Source organism: Clytia hemisphaerica, unplaced genomic scaffold (assembly GCF_902728285.1).
Source record: "Clytia hemisphaerica strain Z4C2 unplaced genomic scaffold, Clytia hemisphaerica genome assembly, whole genome shotgun sequence".
Lineage (NCBI taxonomy): Eukaryota > Metazoa > Cnidaria > Hydrozoa > Leptothecata > Clytiidae > Clytia > Clytia hemisphaerica.
The window spans coordinates 1,871,741-1,891,268 of NW_027103917.1; the positions used below are offsets into that span (position 1 = coordinate 1,871,741).

The 19,528-nt window shown below is 34.9% G+C and overlaps 5 protein-coding genes and 1 pseudogene across 6 annotated transcripts; 1 reads left to right on the top strand and 5 right to left on the bottom strand.

Annotated features, from left to right (window-relative positions):
* Nucleotides 1-328: 328 nt before the first annotated feature.
* Nucleotides 329-5,084, top strand: LOC136809416 (myophilin-like). 2 transcript variants are annotated; one of them, XM_067065946.1, is made up of 6 exons: nt 329-465; nt 2,154-2,287; nt 2,637-2,706; nt 2,939-3,076; nt 3,613-3,723; nt 4,995-5,084. In XM_067065946.1, exons 1-5 carry the CDS (start codon nt 415-417, stop codon nt 3,721-3,723), a joined length of 504 nt encoding a protein of 167 aa, XP_066922047.1. In that variant the 5' UTR covers nt 329-414; the 3' UTR covers nt 4,995-5,084. The 2 variants fall into 2 exon arrangements, with proteins under 2 accessions (XP_066922047.1, XP_066922046.1); XM_067065945.1 differs by lacking the exon at nt 4,995-5,084 and having other exon boundaries at nt 330-465; nt 3,613-4,010.
* On the bottom strand, nt 4,328-6,724 carry LOC136809418 (zinc finger C4H2 domain-containing protein-like). The gene is made up of 3 exons (XM_067065947.1): nt 6,599-6,724; nt 5,700-5,871; nt 4,328-5,156 (listed from the first exon to the last, which is right to left on the bottom strand). Exons 1-3 carry the CDS (start codon nt 6,664-6,666, stop codon nt 4,977-4,979), a joined length of 420 nt encoding a protein of 139 aa, XP_066922048.1. The 5' UTR covers nt 6,667-6,724; the 3' UTR covers nt 4,328-4,976.
* Nucleotides 6,725-7,249: 525 nt separating this feature from the next.
* Nucleotides 7,250-9,724, bottom strand: LOC136809420 (3-oxoacyl-[acyl-carrier-protein] reductase FabG-like; annotated as a pseudogene).
* A 263-nt stretch (nt 9,725-9,987) lies between these two features.
* LOC136809419 (3-oxoacyl-[acyl-carrier-protein] reductase FabG-like) lies at nt 9,988-16,502 on the bottom strand. The gene is made up of 8 exons (XM_067065948.1): nt 15,623-16,502; nt 15,155-15,294; nt 14,833-14,925; nt 13,983-14,068; nt 12,786-12,838; nt 12,634-12,674; nt 10,772-10,942; nt 9,988-10,326 (listed from the first exon to the last, which is right to left on the bottom strand). The coding sequence occupies exons 1-8, from the start codon at nt 15,660-15,662 to the stop codon at nt 10,168-10,170; spliced, it is 783 nt and encodes a 260-aa protein (XP_066922049.1). The 5' UTR covers nt 15,663-16,502; the 3' UTR covers nt 9,988-10,167.
* On the bottom strand, nt 16,344-16,973 carry LOC136809525 (3-oxoacyl-[acyl-carrier-protein] reductase FabG-like). Its single transcript, XM_067066064.1, has 2 exons — nt 16,884-16,973; nt 16,344-16,502 (listed from the first exon to the last, which is right to left on the bottom strand). The coding sequence occupies exons 1-2, from the start codon at nt 16,971-16,973 to the stop codon at nt 16,344-16,346; spliced, it is 249 nt and encodes an 82-aa protein (XP_066922165.1).
* Nucleotides 16,974-18,062: 1,089 nt separating this feature from the next.
* On the bottom strand, nt 18,063-18,995 carry LOC136809526 (uncharacterized). Its single transcript, XM_067066065.1, has one exon. The coding sequence runs from the start codon at nt 18,993-18,995 to the stop codon at nt 18,063-18,065; it is 933 nt and encodes a 310-aa protein (XP_066922166.1).
* Between the last annotated feature and the right edge of the window lie 533 nt (nt 18,996-19,528).

Here is a 19,528-nt window from a genome sequence, read left to right on the forward strand (position 1 = left end):
TAAATTTCGAAATATAATGGTTTAAAATCATGTTCTGACTTAAGTAGCAAATTGAGAAAGAAATTAAAAATCCATCCAAGAATTTTCAGTAGACGTGCCATAGGGAAGAGGGTTTGTCATCAATGTGCAAAAATAGTCACCATATAAGGATGAAAGCTTCATCGACACAATCACAGGAAAAAGTAAACATTGACACAAGAAATTGACGTCTGATGACAAATATAATAACAACAAACAATTAGCTTCCTCAATTCATTTCCTGATTGGTTGAAACAGGTCACGTGGGCGAACTACCATCCTTTCCTGAGATCAAATTACATTTCGATATAATGAGTGACTGATCTAAAAGCTTTTTTCTTATTAACAGTGAAAACAGTTGTGAGTTGAGAAAAAAGATACAGACAGAGAAGAAAGATGGCCAACAGACCTGTAGGATATGGATTCACAGCTGAAACTACTAAAAGGGTAAGCGAAAAAACAGGTAGCAAATATTCGAATCCCTCCAATCATGCGTTGTTCCTTTTAGCATTATGCACTGGTTATGATATCATTAAGACAATTTTAGACTATTAATCTATCTGTTCTATATGACATGTACTTACATTTATAAAAATGACTGTCCATTAAAACGATGGAAATATCTTTCTGTTAACTATATCCCCTTAGAAGGCATTAATTCAAAAAGCACTTTTCGTAGTTCATCGTAATTAAAATCACAAACTTCTAAACTACTATCTTGCAGTAGTTCAGTTATTGAAACCGCAATTTTTTTATTTTGCGGAAGCAAATTAAATGAGGTGATCATTACAAGCAAGCTCATGGTTATCGATCGCCTGAGGGCGATTTTAACAGTGTAGATATACAAGTCAAATCTCGTTTTTGAAATCGAAAGTAAATGTTTGACTCGCTTACCTTTATAAACTCATTGGTTTCCTTACATTTTGTCTGAATAGGAGAGATTTTAAATTTTTTTCAGGCTATATCCCATCCCCTTCCTCAAAGTGTAACTTTTTTCTCTAGGGTCTACGCTTTACTTTTGCTTTGATCATGTGTTATGTACTGACTAATAATGGCAAAAGTTGCAGATCAAATAAAATGTATAACAGCCTTAAGTAGTCTATTGTATTCATCACTTTTGTATTGTTTATGACGTCATTCCCCTATCATTTCAATGTTCGTCTCATTTATCCATGTTCATTATGCCACATTATGCTTAGAGCTTTGAAATTGATTTACTTCGTTAAGCGAGACAATAATTTCACAGCTGTTTTAAAACGCATGCGTAAACATTTTGTTTTTTACTACAACGATTTTGATAGTGAAATAAGCGTCCTGAATTGAAATTGCATGGCCGTAGTAACAAAAATACGATAAAATAGGTTTTAAAGAGGTAAGGTTCACTCGACCATTTTACTCGACTTTATAATATAGTCTAGCTGCTCTAATCTTGCCATAATTTATCAGGGGCAGATCCGCATCGCAGGGTGTAAAGTAATAAACCTTGCCTTCTACGACTAAACAAATAAATGGACAAAGTGAAAATTAATTTCTTACTGAACACTACAAAAGGTTCTTTCTCCGATGATTTTGTCGGAAATAAGCGATCGCCAACAGTGTGTTTGAAACACGCTGACCTAGTCTAATCATCACAAGAAAAAACAATTTTGTAAATAATAATGTATGTCGATAAAATGAAGAAATCAACCATACGAACCCAAAGCCCGAATTCACTTAATTACCCCATTCCGTTCAGTTGACATGGTGTCCCTTTATTATGATAAAACACGAAAAAGTTTTAAACAGCATGAATGCATGTTTGAAAGATTACTTTCAAAAATCACACTAGCTTATAGTCTAACTCTGGCTGAACTTTTTGGATATAACAATTTTCAGTGATTTACCCCCTGGACAAAGTGACTTTTGGCCCCCCCCCAGACAACGGGTTTACCCCCCCCCGGACAAGCGTCAGTTGACCCCCCAGACAACTCAAATTACCCCCGGACAGAGCGAATTTACCCCCCCCCCCTGGAAAAGACAAATTTTGATGATTTTTCGCTAACCCTCGGACAATATATCCTCCATCCACATGTACGGACATTGTCTGGAAGAGCCCATTTTCGACAGAACTTAACACGTTAAATGGTTTCTTTCAGATTGATGACAAATATGATGCCGAGAGTGAGCGAGAAGCTATCGATTGGATCAACGCTGTGTTAGGTGGTCAAGAAGTCTCCTATGGAAAAGATAATGTTCAGCATGCCCTCAAAGATGGCGTCATCCTTTGCAAGTAAGCTTTTGAAAGGGATGGAGAATGATAATGCTAAGACTATGGATGTTTGATGGGGCTGCTAGTTCACTATAACCCCCTCCCCCCAGAGAAAGTCTAAACGACCAGGAAAGTCTCAAAAATATGCTGGAAATGAACAGATCATCATAGAAGAAAACTTTCTGCAAAAAGCTTATAGAATTGTTTGACCTTTCCAGAGCCTAAACTTATAGTTCTTTTTAATTTTCAAAATAATTTCGCGAAAAAGAACAAGGGGGCATTATTATATTGATAACCCTCAAGAAGAAGATGTAAATTAAGTTTATCCATCAGATTTTGCAACAAGGCTATGAACATTTTATTTTTTCAGAGTGATGAATATTTTACAACCTGGAATTATCGGAAAAATTCATCCCGCCGAATCTAACAGTTTCAAAAAAGTAAGTCATATCTACTAAGTCCTCTAATCTACAAAAACAACCTAAAGAGTCCACAGAGACAAAAACCTCAAAACGTGACATTATTAGGTAAAATGATCCTAATAATTCAACTGTGTTCCCGCTAGATCTATTTCTGAAAACACTTTGGTAATGTAGCAAGCCCTACCAAGAAGTTTTGAATGTGCGACGAAATCTTTTCTTTTAACACCACTTATCTTTCTCTTCATCATAGATGGAGAACATCGCAAATTTTTTAACGGCAGCCGAGAAATATGGTTGTCATAGAGGAGATCTTTTTCAATCAGTATACTTGACAGACGGGCAAAATATGCCAGCGGTTATCGGTGGAATCCATGCCATCGGACGAAAGGTTTGTTTCTTATCCATTATTACGTTGATTACGGTTCACGACAAAAAGGGATATGATTGTTGCTGGATACATTGGATCACTATTTTTATGCACATACCTCTTTCAAGGGTGTCCCTCAATCGATAGACATGTCCTTTGAAGAGAAACGTTTTTAAAAACCCTTAGATTTGCGCTGCAAGCTAAACCTGTGCGTTTGATTTCAACAATATTCATTTTTAATCCACGTTTCGTATCCACAACCTACAAATGTAAAATGATAGATCATCCCTCGATCGAGCTACATGCCTATTAGAGTGCCTCACTGGAATAAGAGTTTTTAAAAAAAAATTGCGAAATTTTACTAAATATAAGATTGCATGATGAGCTTAATTTCTTTTTCCCAATTCACGCAATTTCTGTTCACGCAGCTTTTTTTCCAATTTCAATTCCATTGGGGGCAATGATTCATCTAAGCAACTTACTTCTCCGATCGGCACTACCATTATAAATTTTAATCACTAGATCCTGTCATCAACATTATTTTTGTTTATCTTCAGGCACAGACGAATGGATTCAAAGGACCATTGTTGGGACCCAAAGAATCTTCAGCCAACCCTCGCGAATTTTCTGAAGAGCAATTACTCCATGGGCGTGTCCATGGATACTAAGTAATGATACTTCTCTACTCTTTTTCTATACAACTTCCACTCTCCACTTTCTTTCCAACTCACGTTCTCAAGCATTCAATCACTACAGCTCAATCATATCATCATAGCACAGAAACATTTTTATAGCTCACTATCTGCCACCATGAACATGCTGCCACCGCACTGAACAAATTTCAAAACCTGTCCTCATCTTTCTTATTTCACAGTTATCACTTTTAATCCATTTGTATATTTTAATGAATTTTTATAACATAGAAACTAGAAAGAAACTTATTTATATACAAAAACATAAATAGCAGCCTTATTAAAGTCTGTACAGAATTCTTAAACCTCGGTGACACAGTCTTAAACCTCGGTGACACAGATTGCGAAGCAATCCCACAATGCATCGCTGTATTGGGAAAATTCAAAAACTCCGATAAGGTCTATTAATAAAATAGATTTGATTAGGTAATATGATGGGGTGACCCGTATGAAGATCCATTAACGAATGAAATTAGGGACTCGTAAAAAAGAGGGTCAACAAACGGGCTAAATTCGTCACATTATACTTATTAAACACTTAAGTTCACCTGGGTAGAAGTGAAAATCCCTCAAAAGCCTGATTAAGTAAAACATTTTCGAAAAAATGAAAAAGGTACCCAAAGGTGTTCCATTCAACCAAAGAACAAGTGATGCGAAATTTCCGATCGTCCACTCTATTTGTGAAGGTTCCAGGATGCCTCGTTTTAGAGAAGAGCTCGTCCCCAAAATAAAAGTTTTTAAGAAATGAAAAAAAACTATTCACCCCAAGGAACGCATTCCTAAAGTTCTCAGAAATAATATGGTGTAGGGACTTCGTTTGTAATCAGGAAGCCGTGTAATAGCTTAAAACCGAATGACACAAAATTTTGACTCAAGGACTTTTTTTACAAACCTTTAATTATTATGTTTCCTTCTTCAATACGTATACATCTTTCCAACGAAAATATCAAATGTTCGTTATTATATCATCAAGTAAAGAAGACTGCTATTACCTTGATCTTTTCCCATGAATGAAAGACTTTTATCAATTGTTTTTTACTTAGCAGACTTTCCGAGGTCCATCTGATCATTATTGCATTGTAGAAAGCCAAGCCAAAGTTTTTTATGTAGAAGTGACGCCGGTTATGACTTTCATCGTCTTTTTTCTTAAGCATTTCCAATGTTTCTTCTCTACCATTCTCCGTAAGAATATAGTTCTCCGTTTCAGAACGATGATACCGACATCAAAATCATTTCTTCTTTTTCAGTATGACGTCAACTTCCGTTAGGTCGGGTAAGGTATCAAGTCCAATGGATGTACGAATCTCATTCACTTCTCGTTTCAGTGGATTGAATTCATCAACAAGTTGTTTTGCGTGCGATTTTAGGATATCTTGTTCCACTTTTGATTGTGACACCGATGTTTCCAACTAAAAATGAGGAGTCAGATCGAAAATGAGAAACTATTAAACTTTTAAGAACTGGCCAAAAAGCTTGTCAATTTTTATTTCTAGAAGAAAATATAGCCCTTTGGTGTAAGAAGAGAGATAAATTTGGAAATATAATTGCCCAGGGAGGATACTTAGGCAAATGGAGGTCGGGCGTCACATACCCTTCAGCTCACAAAATCGAGTACAATTATTGAAATACTAATATATATCAAGGGTTTTCAGGCGGGGGGGGGGGGGGTAATTTGAAGACATAATTATTTTTAACTGATATTAATTTCAACAGCAAAAAAGAAACTTTAACAAATGAACACGTAAAATAAGAACCAACACTAACATCAAAGGAAAATTTTACCAAGTTTAAGTTCTATCTACACCTGTAATAAAATATTGAATTATTCGAATTAACAGAGGGGGGGGTCTTAATAAGAGCGGGGGGATGGATTTTTTTCTCTTAGCAATTAGCGGGGGGGGGGGGGGGGGGGCGTCTATTCGGGAGACAAGAGTAAGCCTCATTTTGCATACCTCGTTTATATCTTTGTCGAGATTTTTGATAGCTTCTTCATGTAATCTTTTCTCCATTTCCAAAATATGAATTTCTCTCTCACATTCTTCACTGGTAGAGATCTCTTTCAAGCAACGTTCAACTTCACATAGAATCTTCGCTTTCAATGTTTCAAGTTGTGATAATTTCGGCCTGACGAAGATGAAAAGGAAGGTATAAACAAATTTATCTCTTTAAAAGTAAAGATGAAAATAAACCCAAGAATAATTTAGGCGTACAAACTTTCGCGGGGTCGAAAATTCGCGAAATGTACGACATTTATTTTCGCGAATTGGGTAATCCAATTTTAATCCAAAAAAAGGCTTGAAAGTGACAAATACTTATTGTATTCGATTAAAACTGGTATTCTATGACATCAATAACGCTCTTACGGCATAAAAAAGTTACAATTGAAATTTTTTGTCGAAGCTCCATAGATTTTTAACTTTTTAAAGAATTTTTCGCGAGCATAAACTTTCGCGAATCACCTTGCTAAGAATTTTCAAACGCATTTACTTTCGCGAAAAAGGCCAAAATTCACGAAAATCGCGAAAAAGACCAAAATTCACGAAAATCGCGAAAGCTTCTGCTCACAAAAGTTTGTACGCTTAAAATATTTCATTTTACTCACTGTGTATTCACTGACGCATGTGTATGCGCTATTTTGCATTGTAGTGCTTAGTATATTCTCGTTTCATGTCAAACGATAGCCTCTGACACCTGCTCCACTTTAAGTGTATAAATAAAAATCATTGAAGAACTTCTTCCCCTATTCACATAAATCGAGCTTACACTCAACCTTGTTTTATCTTTCATCCAACGTTTTATGGACGTGTTGAGAACGCACGTTGTTTGACATTCAAGGAAGGACTTGACTTACTTGAGCGTTTTGAGGACTTCCAAATGCAACATTTTCTGTTCATGTTCCAAAACATTTTCCCCGCTCATCTTCTGATTATCCAATTTTACGATAGCTTTGTTTATTTCTTTGATATTTTTCCTTTTCTCTAAAGAAACCAATGAAATAGTTGTTAATTCATGTGAAATACACGGAAAAGAAGAACACAAACAGATTTGAATACAAAAGAACGTTCTAATTACTTTTCTAGTTTATTTTTCTATTGCTTATTTTCAAATGTCAAATCTTTAAATAAATATCAAAATTAAAAAAAAAGCTATATATTACATAAAAAACTATAGCTTCAATAAAATAATAAAATTTCGTCTTCAAAATTCTCCCAATTTAGGTCCTTAAGCCATTGAGTCACATCCATAATTCACTTCTACAAAATCAATAAAGTACTTGAACTTAAAAGTTTCAAGCTCCCTCAAGAAGAAATACAGTTGACGCTCTCTAATTCGATCTTCAAGGGGAATTCGATTTTCATCGAATAAGGGAGCTTATCGAATAAGGGAGCGTCATTTATGAGAGTTTCTAGTTGACGGGGTTTTTAAATTTCATCGAATAAGGGAGCCTATCGAATAGTAGAACGTCGAATTAGAGAAACAGTCCACCTCCTACAAATTAATAAAAGTACTCGAATTTGAAGCTTTGCAGCTCCCTCAAGAAGAAATATGTCACTTTTTCATTTGTACAAAAATATTCAAATGCTCCTCATCTAGGGCACATAGCATGTCTTCCACCATCCACAGGAATGGTAGCACCAGTGACAAACGAAGCACTATCTGAAGCCAGGAAAGCAATGACCGATGCTACTTCATCAACATTGCCAGCACGTCCCAATGCGTGTGTTGACTGACATTTTATTAGAAACTGCAATAAAATGGAGAATGAAAAGAATTAACTTGATTCTTATTTTAGTAATGCAGTTTTGAATTTTTTTTTTCTCATCCTCGTGAAAATATCGATGGTGGTTCTATTGTTATGAATATTACAGTCTCCGTAAAAGCCAATTCTGAAATTACTGATTTTGGTCAATGCTGTAATGTCAAAGAAATAAAAATTTTGATTACTGTACTTATGTAACAGAGGTAAGCTAATGCAACTAAGTCTTCATCAAAAGTTTGTTTTACTTAAAATCCATACTAATTTCTGAGAAGACAGTGTCAAGTTTTTTCCCGACACATTTCGACAAACCTTCTGGTAGTCCTCTTCCGACATTCCAGCTCTTCTATGAAGTTGTGTTACAATGACTCCAGGATTGACTGCATTACATCTGACTTGGTGTGGTGCAAGCTCCAAAGCTGTTGTTCTTGTGTATTGATCAATTGCTGCTTTTGACATGCAATTATGTTGAAGCACCAGGGAACTGATAAAAATTTAACAAAATTTGTATTAGGTAAAAATCTGACTTCAATCGTTAACATCATGCATAACCTGGTATAACATAATATTAGACTAAAGTACAGCTGTCATTCAAATAACAAATGCGACGAATAATTTAGTGCGGGTTAGTCTGGGATTTTGTGCTTAAAGAGAACTGAAAGTGAAGAAATTTGGATCACTCCAATAATGCCACATGATAATTTTCCATCCACGATGATCTTTTCAACGGGTACAAAATAGCAATATCATTCAAACTCTATCAAATGTTATTCGCATTTGTAATCTTAACATTTGAAGGTTACTTTTTTGTGAACATGCACAGATATTAAGTATTCGTGCGATTCAGTGCTTTGTTTTGAAGGAAATGTTAAATTTCTCACCGAACGTAATCCTGTAACACTTGATACATTCACAATGTTTCCTAAAGAAGAAAACAATCGCTTTTGAACCACCGGTCCAAGTTTTTTCTCGTAGACGATAAGACTCGTGAATTGAGTAAGATGGAAGATTTTTGGCAGTTTTGATACCTTTACTTCTAATTAAATGAGGGATGGCCAATTTCGTCAGATAAAAAATCGACCTGAAATGGAATGAAGTGAGACAGTTAGTAGATCGATTAATCACTTTGCCTGTAATGATGTCCAATAGAAAATAGAAAATAACCATTGATTCCCGCCAGCAGCAAGTTCTTCCATATTTTAGCCCCTCAATTGGATTATTTATAGCTTTAAACAAAAGTAAAAAATAATAACTTTCACTTTCACTATACAATGAAAAACTGATACCGGACGTTGATGTTCATTTGTAAATCGTAATCTTGAAGAGGAGTTGATTCTGCTGTACCATTCATCACTATTCCTGCAGAATTCACCTAAACGGAAGATTAAGTCTTTGAAAACAAAGACATCTTAAGCTTTGCTACGAATTCGATCAAATTTTGCTCCAATCAACTTAATTCATCAAAGGTAACTAGAATCTACTTCACTTTGGAAGATAGATTAGCTAAAACTGATATCTTTCTTGCGTGCAACTTCGCCTTCTAATGGTTGCTACTTCTGTAAACGAACGAAAATCTTACCAAGATATCCAACTGTTTGAAGTGGTCCATTGTTTCGTTCATAGTTCTCTCTGTGGCATCTTCCTTGCTTAAATCACCAACTACTGACAACACCTGTAAATAATTTTATTTAGAAGATTTCATTCACCCAAAATGAGACATTCAATAACAAACAGATCAAATTGCTGACATCGAAGTTAAAGGTCCAATGTTGAAATTACTTTTTTGATCATTGGCAGCTAAATATAAATCAATTAGGCCCTTCGCCCTCTTTTCCGTCCAATACCTTTTCTTTATTTGGATTAATTTCTTCACATTCTTTTGCAACTGCTTTTAAATTGTCTTCCTTTCTTCCAGCGATGGCCAATCTGGCTCCATTCTTCGCAAAATAGAGAGCTGTACCTCTTCCAATACCTGAGCTTGCCCCTGAAATGGTAACAATGTAATTAGACTAAGTGTAAATTCGGGAGAAAAGGAGTAACCGAGATATTTCAATTCAATTCATTGTATTAGAAAATCAGAAAAAAGTAACGTTTAAAAATTTTAAATTACCTGTGATCAAAGCAACTTTTCCTTTCAAGCAAAATGACATTTTTATAGTAGTATTAGTATTACTTTTCTCTGAAATGATACCAAAGTTTGTATATCACTTTAGAGGAGCTTATAAATTCTGGGAGACTTAATGTCCAAGAGGGGGCAGGAGTCGGGTAAAAACTGACGACTTTTTTATCAAAGTATGTGGCCAATGCTATTTTTAAGCTAAATAACTAATAACCAAATGTGGGTGTTTCTTTTATCTTATCCCCCCATTCTTAAATCGAAAAAAAACAAAATTTCTGCTCCCTTCTTAAGTTTATATAGCTACACTTTTTACAATACTACTTGGTGATTCTAATTTAGCTCTTTAGTTTTCGACTTTGAAGTCTTTTTGCAAATTGTACTTACTTTGTTTTCTAATAAATTCATAAATCCACTCTTATAAAAATAAATTTTACAAAATCTTTACTGGAAATGAAAATACAAAAACTTTCATTTTGCAAAAGTTGATCCTCCCCAAAAAACACCAATTTCTATCAAAACCCCCATACAATTTCAGCCTCAAATCTCATCTAGGGCACATAGCATGTCTTCCACCATCCACAGGAATGGTAGCACCAGTGACAAAGGAAGCACTATCTGAAGCCAGGAAAGCAATGACCGATGCTACTTCATCAACATTACCAGCACGTCCCAATGCGTGTGTTGATTGACATTTCACTAAAAACTGAAAAAGTAATAAACGGTTAAAAAAAGAAAACTTTGCCTGCTAATGAATACAAATCTAAAAAGAAATCACTTAATCTAGCAGTCATAAAGAATTATGGATATTCGATTTTTGATAACTTGTGGAATGAGAGGTTCCAGAAAGTATTTGTAAATTACGAGGTCATTTTTATCCATATACCTCTGGATATTCGCGGAGATATCCATCCTGGCTCTGGGTAAAATTCTTTGACTAAATTATTTTTCAAATTTGAGATTGATATGATACTTTGTGTTCACTAAAATTGGGTTCTTACGTCAGAACTCTATCATTTTCTCACTGAAGGTCGAGAACAGATTTAAATCAGGTCCAGATCTGAAATCTAAAAGGCCCGATATTATCCATCTGGCTATCCCTTTTAAGACCTGCAATATGTTCAGATTACGCACAGCTTTCTACAACAAACCTTTTCATAAGCTTCATCAGACATGCCACCTCTCTTATGGAGTTCTGTTACAATGACTCCAGGGTTGACAGCATTACATCTGACTTGGTGTGGTGCGAGCTCTAAAGCTGTTGTTCTTGTGTATTGATCAATGGCTGCTTTTGACATGCAATATGTTGAGACGCCAGGGAACTGTTAAAAATGTAACAAAATTTGTATTAGGTAAAAATCTCATTAAACAAGTGATACTTTTATGGAACTACCTGGTTATGCATTTACCACATATATAATTGATATCTACATAAGCGTGACCATTAAACAATCATTCAGAACACAAATAGTGACGATCTATTAAAATTAGTCGTTTGTTTCTTATAAAAAAACACGTTTAGAAACCAAACTTTCATACTCTTGAAGAATTCTTTCATATTCAAGACTTCGAGTGCAAAAAAACATCTCCGCAAAAAAACATCTCCTCAAAAAATTCAGTAATTTTAAGAACATTGATGTATGCTTACAGTGATTCTTATAGATAAATATGCGTTTTTTGAGCTGAAAAATTCTTTTTTTATGAAAATCTGCTGAAGCCATCTTTTACCTACTTTCATGCAAAAAGTCAGAAAAAAAGTCCAAAAAACCCTTTTTTTATCCGTTTTTTAGCTGAAATTTACCCCAAAATTTTTTTTCCAAAAATCTAGCTCCCTCACATTCGAGGGTTTATAGTTATGCATCTTTGTGCAAAAAATCATAAAGAATGAAAGAGCCAATCTCGAGAAACGCTAATACCTAAGTAATTGATAGTGTGCTTATAAAAAATATCGAATTTGGCCAGTTTTTCTATAAAAACAAGCCAAACAACCAAAATTTCATGTCTAAACACACATATTCTTCAAAAGTAAGCCCTCATGAACAAAAAAACATCTATCTCATAAAAAAAATTGAATAATTTGACTAAGAACATTGATGTATGCTTATTAATAGTGATTCTTATAGATAAACATGCGTTTTTGAGCCAACAAAATTTTTTTAGGCCATCTTTTACCTACGATGGTACCCTACTTTCATGCAAAAAATCAGAAAAAATTAACGACCTAATTTTTCACAAAGTCCAAAAAACCCGTTTTTTAGCCGTTTTTTGGCCCAAATTTGCCCAAATTTTTTTTTTTTTGAAAATCGGGCTCCGTCACATTCGAGGGTTTATAGTTATGCATCTTTGTGCAAAAAATCATAAAGAATGAAAGAGCCAATCTCGAGAAACGCTAATACCTAAGTAATTGATAGTGTGCTTATAAAAAAATATCGAATTTGGCCAATTTTTCTATAAAAACAAGCCAAACAACCAAAATTTCATGTCTAAACACATATATTCTTTAAAAGTAAGGCCTCATGAGCAAAAAAAACATGTATGCTTATTAATAGTGATTCTTATAGATAAACATGCGTTTTTTGAGCCAACAAAATTTTTTTGCAAAAACTCGCTTAAGCCATCTTTTACCTACGATGGTACCCTACTTTCATGCAAAAAATCAGAAAAAATTAACGACCTAATTTTTCACAAAGTCCCAAAAACCCGTTTTTTAGCCGTTTTTTGGCCCAAATTTGCCCCCCAAAATTTTTTTTGGAAAATCGGGCTCCATCACATTCGAGGGTTTATAGTTATGCATCTTTGTGCAAAAAATCAGAAAAAACTAACGAGCCAATCATGAGGAAAGCTAATAACGAACGAACAGACGAACAGACGAACAGACGAACGAACGGACAAAGGTTAATTTATAGGACCTCCACCGGGGTAGGTCCAAAAAGTTTCTTACTAATTGGGAATCGATCGTGAAAGTGAAAAATAGAAATTATAGGAGTTAATCAACAAAGTTTGATTGACTCACCGAGCGCAATCCTGTTATACTTGATACATTAACAATATTTCCTGTATTGAGAAGAAAGGAAGATCATCAAAGTTGTGTATGTGTGGGTGTGAACTATAAAGATCATCAAAAGATCAACACTTTAGATTCTCCTGAAAACAAAGATTTGGTACCTTTAACTTTTATTAAATGAGGAATTGCCAATTTTGTCAGGTGAAAGATAGATCTAAAAGGAATAAAAACAAGCGATACTTTTATGGACCTACCTGGTTATGCATTTAACACATTTATATTTGATCGTGACGTGACCATTAAACAATCATTCAGAACACAAATAGTGATGATCTATTAAAATTAGTCGTTTGTTTCTTATAAATAAAACGTTTAAAAACCAAAATTTCATGCTGTTGAAATATTCTTTCATATTCAAGACTTCGTGAGCAAAAAAATATCTCATAAAAAAATTGAGTAATTTGGCTTAGAAAATTGATGTATGTTATTAATAGTAATTCTTATAGATAAAGATGTATAGATCCAATTTTTCACAAAGTCCAAAAAACCCTTTTTTTTGGCCCAAAATTGCCAAAAACTTTTTTTTCGAAAATCGGGCTCCGTCACATTCGAGGGTTTATAGTTATGCATCTTTGTGGAAAAAACATGAAGAATGAAAGAACCAATCTCGAGAAATACTAGTACCTAAGTAATTGATAATATGCTTATAAAAAATATCGAATTTGGCCAGTTTTTCTATAAAACCACGCCAAGCAACCAAAATTTCCTGTCTAAACACACATATTCTTCAAAAGTAAGCCCTCGTGAGCAAAAAAAACACATCTATCTCATAAAAAATTGAGTAATTTGACTAAGAACATTGATGTATGCTTATTAATAGTGATTCTTATAGATAAACATGCGTTTTTTGAGCCAACAAATTTCTTTTGCAAAAATCAGCTTGAGCCATCTTTTACCTATGATGGTACCCTACTTTCATGCAAAAAATCTGAAAAAATTAATGATCCAATTTTTCACAAAGTCCAAAAAACCCGTTTTTCAAATTTGCCCAAAAAATTTTTTTTTTCGAAAATCGGGCTCCGTCACATTAAAGGGTTTATAGTTACACATCTTTGTGCAAAAAAATAAGAAAAAACTAATGAGCCAATCTCGAGAGAAGTTGGTAACGAACGGATGGACAGACGAACGGACCTCCACCGGGGTAGGTCCAAAAATTCAACGTGACTGATGTTTTATCTATCCAAACTAAATGACCTAAATTTCAATGAAAACTTGTAATACATCCTTTTAAATAATTGATAAGAGGGGCCTTAGAGAGACTCAACAAAAACCGAATAGAGAGTTTGGTTTGTTCCTACCGGACGTTGATGTTCATTTGTAAATCGTAATCTTGAAGAGGAGTTGACTCTGCTGTACCATTCATCACTATTCCTGCAGAATTCACCTGAAAATAACATAATGTCAGTATGTGTCTGTTGCCTGGGGGTACTTCCCTTGCTGATCGACGGGGCTGTGCAGCTGGAGAAAATGGACCCTACGTGGGACTCTCATTTTTTTAAGTGACTCTGAATGGGACTGACATTCCCAAATGTTCTCAAAAGTTTCAACATTTTTTCCCAAATTCCCCCAAAAAGGTACCCTACGCTACGTGGGACTGATTTTTGTATTTTGGTGTTTTTGCGACCCTACCTGGGACTCATGGAGGTGAAAAAAGGTACCCTGATCAGCGGTACATCCATGTATTCCTTATTGCCCAAATACCCCCGGGGTCCGTTGAAGAAAAAAAATACAGTAAAAACAGGGTTTTCTAGGGGTTGTACACAGTACCTTTTGATACAATAATTTTATGAGAAAAAATAGAACTTGTATAGCTGATATCAGAAGGCATCAAAGTTTTCAACAACATAGGATAAAAAGATCTTCTTTTTTTCTTCATAATGATTTTGAAAAATTTGTTGATTCACTTTTCTCAAATAACATAGGGTTCTTAAATATATTTTTAACAGTAAATATATAATTGCGATGAAATTTGACCAGCAGTTTTTAATTTTGATTATATATTTTGAATCTAATATTCATCTTCAGGTATAAACAGTTATATAATTTGTTAGAACTTAAATATTGTTTGAAAAATGGCAAGAAGAAGAATAACTATTGCAGTCTAAAAAAGAAAAGACACTTTAAAACGTCATATATTTTCAATCTTACCAAAATATCTAATTGATTGAAGTGGTTGATAGTTTCTTTGAAAGTTCGTTCAGTATCTTCTTCTTTGCTTAAATCACCAACTAATGTCAGCACCTGACAATAAAAATATTAAAGTTTCAGCTTGAGAGAGCTACACGTAAAATATAGACTTTTAGAAGTTCTAGCCGTCTGATATCATGGATTTCTTTTTACATGACAAAATAATGAAAATATTATTTCCCTAGAGATCCTGTCTTGGCAAACCAGCATATTTCAATGGTAATTAAATTAGATTCGTTTACTACTTCTTTTCTTCATGGACAATTTCCCAAAATTATCGTACCTTCTCTTTATTTGGATTAATTTCTTCACATTCTTTCGCAACTTCTTTTAAATTGTCTTCCTTTCTTCCAGCGATGGCCAATCTGGCTCCATTCTTCGCAAAATAGAGAGCTGTGCCTTTTCCAATACCTGAGCTTGCTCCTGGTGGAAATAATGAAAAACCAAATTATTAATACATATTCCCTAGAGATGCCAACTTTCGCAAGTTGACTAGTGGTTTTCAAGTTTTCTCCTTAAATCAAAGAAATCAAGCCATATTTTTACAAAATTAGTCAAAAATCCCAAGAAATATGTAAAAAGTATTTGCCAGAAAAGTCAAATTATAGAGTACCAATTTCCACGTTTCTTCAGGTTTCTTCAAATTATTATTTTGGACAAAATGAATATTTTTGTTGTAATGATTAAAGAATTCTGGTGGGGAAAAGAAATTTTACGAATGAAAAAGAATAAAACAAAATTTGGTCTCTACCTGTGATCAAAGCAACTTTTCCATTCAAGTCAAATGACATTTTAAAATATTTTTTGACCTAAACAAAAAGAAAGACCTTTTTTATATTGGAAAAATATTAAAAAATGAAAAAAGTCAATTTTTGAAAGAATCATACTGTAACCCCAAAATATGGATAAGTAATATTTGTAATCTACTTTGCACTGCGATACTATGGCAATAGACATATGCTCTCTGATCTCTCGAAATGGTTCTACCCAAAGGAAGTAGGAATCACTGCCAAGCCAAGCATCAGGACTCTACAGATAAGAGTCATGGCGTAAGCTTTGAAAGTACAACGACACTAGGACAGCAGTGTTCATCGCGAGGCCAAACCCAATATCTTTTAACAGGCGAAGGTACATTCACTTGGCATGTGAGCCACATTAACAGATGGGAGTCAATATTGAAAAACACCAGACCCGCCAACCCATAACAAGATTGTTAAAAAGATCTTCTTTCTATCCATCTTTTTGACGGAAAAGACCCATCAAGACTTTAACTAAACCAAATTTGTGACATTTTACCAAAAAATATAAAAAAATTCATTTTAAAACAGAAAAATATGAAAATTTTACTAAAGACTCAACTATGCCAGTAGACAAAACTGTATGATATATATGATGTATATGGAGTGATATAACCCTTGGATTCACTCAGAAGGTTAACCCTGATGTCAATTTTCCAAAGAAATTTAAAACCCTTATCTTGGACACAAGAGCTGTCTTCCACCATCCACAGGAATGGTAGCACCAGTGATGAACGAAGCACTATCTGAAGCCAGGAACGCAATGACCGATGCTACTTCTTCAACAGTTCCTACACGATCAAAACGATGTGTTTCTTCACGATGGTTTATGAACTAAAAGTGATGAAGAAAGAAATAGCTGAAAATTAGTTAAACTTATTGTCACTTTCAAGAGGGTGAAATCAGACGAAATTGTAGGAATAGAATTATTGATAAATAGGAATCATTTTTTTGAATTTGGGAGGTACTTTTTTATGTATTTATCATAGTTTCATAAACTGGGGTTTAGAATATTTCATTGTTTTTATATAAATTTTTGAAAACAAAAGTGAAAAATTCCAAGATAGTAATATCCTCTAGTCTACTTCACTTGACTCAGCCCCATCAGATTCATCAGAAAGCAAAGTTCAGTTAGAAGTAGACTCTAGTATGATCTTTTAATCAATCATGTCTGTATCTACCTTCCTTCCCAGCTCTCTTATGAATGTCGGTTACTCCAGGGTTGACAGCATTACATCTGACTTGGTGTGATGCAAGCTCCAAAGCTGTTGTTCTTGTGTATTGATCTAATGCTGCTTTTGACATACAATAGGCAAATGCTTCAGGATTCTGTTAAAAAACCATTTCAAAATGTGGCGTGAGCTACCCTCACAACCTTCTCAGATTAAATGAAAATTTCCACAGCTTTTATAGCATATCAACATGTCAAAATATCCAACAATGTCATTAGGGAATACAATCATACAAAAGAAAGAGGAGGGATATCTAGATAAGGTAGAAATCCCTAATGACTAGATAAATTACAAACAAATTCTTATAAGTCATTTGGGAATTAATACGTATATCGAATAAACTATTCATTTTAAAATGTAAACAAAATTAATTCCGCATGTCATTTGGGAATAATGACGTCAGTTCAGCAGCAATTAAACACAAAGAAAAGCTCTTTTGGTGGAGCGTGCATCGAAGTCAGTAATAACACAACATGGTTTACAATATACCCCTCCCCTTAACGAACGTTGGAAAGTTCAAGTCTGTAAATCTTCGAAGCGGGTCGGAAGTATGTACCAGCATTCGTCTTTACATACGCCATTCGAATTCGATTGTCTCGTCCGGGTATTGTTTCTACAATGATACCAAATGGTCATTGTTCTCTTGGTGCATCCGTGTGCAGGAGGACCATATCATCAACTTGCAGGTTTCTCCTTTCTTCGACCCATTTGCCTCTTGTTGTCAGTGTTGGGATATATTCAGATCTCCATCTACTCCAAAAGTGTTCTAAGCACATTTGAATGTGCTTCCATCGTTTGCGATAGCATTTTGTTATGTCCAAATCTTTGTCTGTATTGAGTAGGACTTCTGCGTTGAATCCTTTTAGCAGGTGGTTCGGTGTTAGTGCCTCTAAGTCTTTAGGATCTTCACTGATTGGAGTTAGTGGACGACTGTTCACGATATTTTCCACCTCAGTTATGAATGTCATAAGTTGAAATTCGGTTAATATTAGATTCTTCAGGGTGAATTTCATGCTTGTTTTGACGGTTCAAACTAGTCCTTCCCAGGCTCCACCCATGTGTGGCGCCGATGGAGGGTTGAATTGCCATTCAATCACCCTGAGTGAACAAAATTCCCCAATTTTGTGTTGGTTCAATTTCTTTAGTTCTTCTTTAAGCTCGTTTACCGCACCTTTAAAGAGCCACAATCCAAGAGCAGCTTCCTTGGTTTCTGTCTGCGGCTGATGAAGCGTTGGAGTGCGTTTAAAAAATCGTCAGTTTCCATACTTTCTACAACTTCAAGATGGACTGTCATGCATGTAAATAGTGACACCCAGCGCTTCAGACGTTTGCGACCTTGATTAACGAGGATTGGTCCAGAAAGATCCACAGTGTTGGTGAATGGTGGTTGGTTGAGTTGCATTCTGCTGGCAGGTAAATCAGCCATCATTGGAATCTCAGGTTTGTTTTTAAATCTTTGACATTCCATGCACGTTTCGATAACTGTTTTGATTACTTGTCCTTCACATAATATCCAATATTTCTGTCTAACTTCAGATAAGGGTTGATTTACACCACTGTGACCATTCTCTTTGTGATATTTCTCAGCAATGAGTGATGCAACATGTCCTTTGGGGATAACAATTTGATGTCTTGCTTCAAATGAGACAGAGGCATTCTCGAGTCTACCACCGATTCTCAAGATACCATTTTTGTCCAGGAATGGTTTGAATTGATAGAGTTTGCTCTCCTTTTCAACTTCCTGTTTCTTTGTAAGGTCATCGATTTCTTCATCGAATTCTGATAGCTGAACATCCTTGATGACGATAATTGTTGCAGCTTTGATTTCTTCTGGTGTTAGGTATGGTTTTCCTTTGTCTCGTCTCTTCTTGGAATTCTCACGTTTCCATTTAGCTTCTGCTCGAAGGTTACGGATATAACGAAGAACCCAAGCCATTGTAACGTATACAATCTTGTTAAAGTTTGAGTAATCTGTGTAAGATAACCAGGTTGAATTGTTCTGTCTAATCATTGAAATGAAGGCTTTTCTGATTTCAGTATCACCAGGGTCAATTTCTTCAATCTTATTGTCCTTCCAAGTTGATTCGTCTGCCATCAAGAATGATGGTCCTTTGAGCTAACTTCGTTTTTTGTCTCCCTGAAGTAGTTCTTCTACGCTAAAGACTCCTCTTTTGGTAATGTCACCAGGATTTTCTTCACCATTAACGTGATGCCATTGTGTAGGTTATGCCAAAAGAGGAGTCTTCTGTTTGCTACGAAGGTCTTGAAACGATTCCTTTCATTTGTAATGTATTGGAGGGTCAGTGTCGAGTCACTCCAAAAATGACTGTCCTCGATTTGCAAGTCAATTTCTTTGATGATTAATCTGTATAATCGTACTGCAATTCTGCCGTGATCTGACAAAAGGAAGTAACTGCATTTTTCTTATTTTGAGATAATTGCATAAACGAGTTGACCTTATTCAAGATTAATGGTATCGTTTTAAGATCAAAACTTTTGCTGATTGTGAAAGACCAAACCCTAGAATAGTATAATATTTTAAAAGGAAGGAGTTAAAAAGAGTTTAAAGGGGAAGTTAAGTAATTTCTAGGATACCCATTTTTTGCTGTTATCATCATTATATGACAA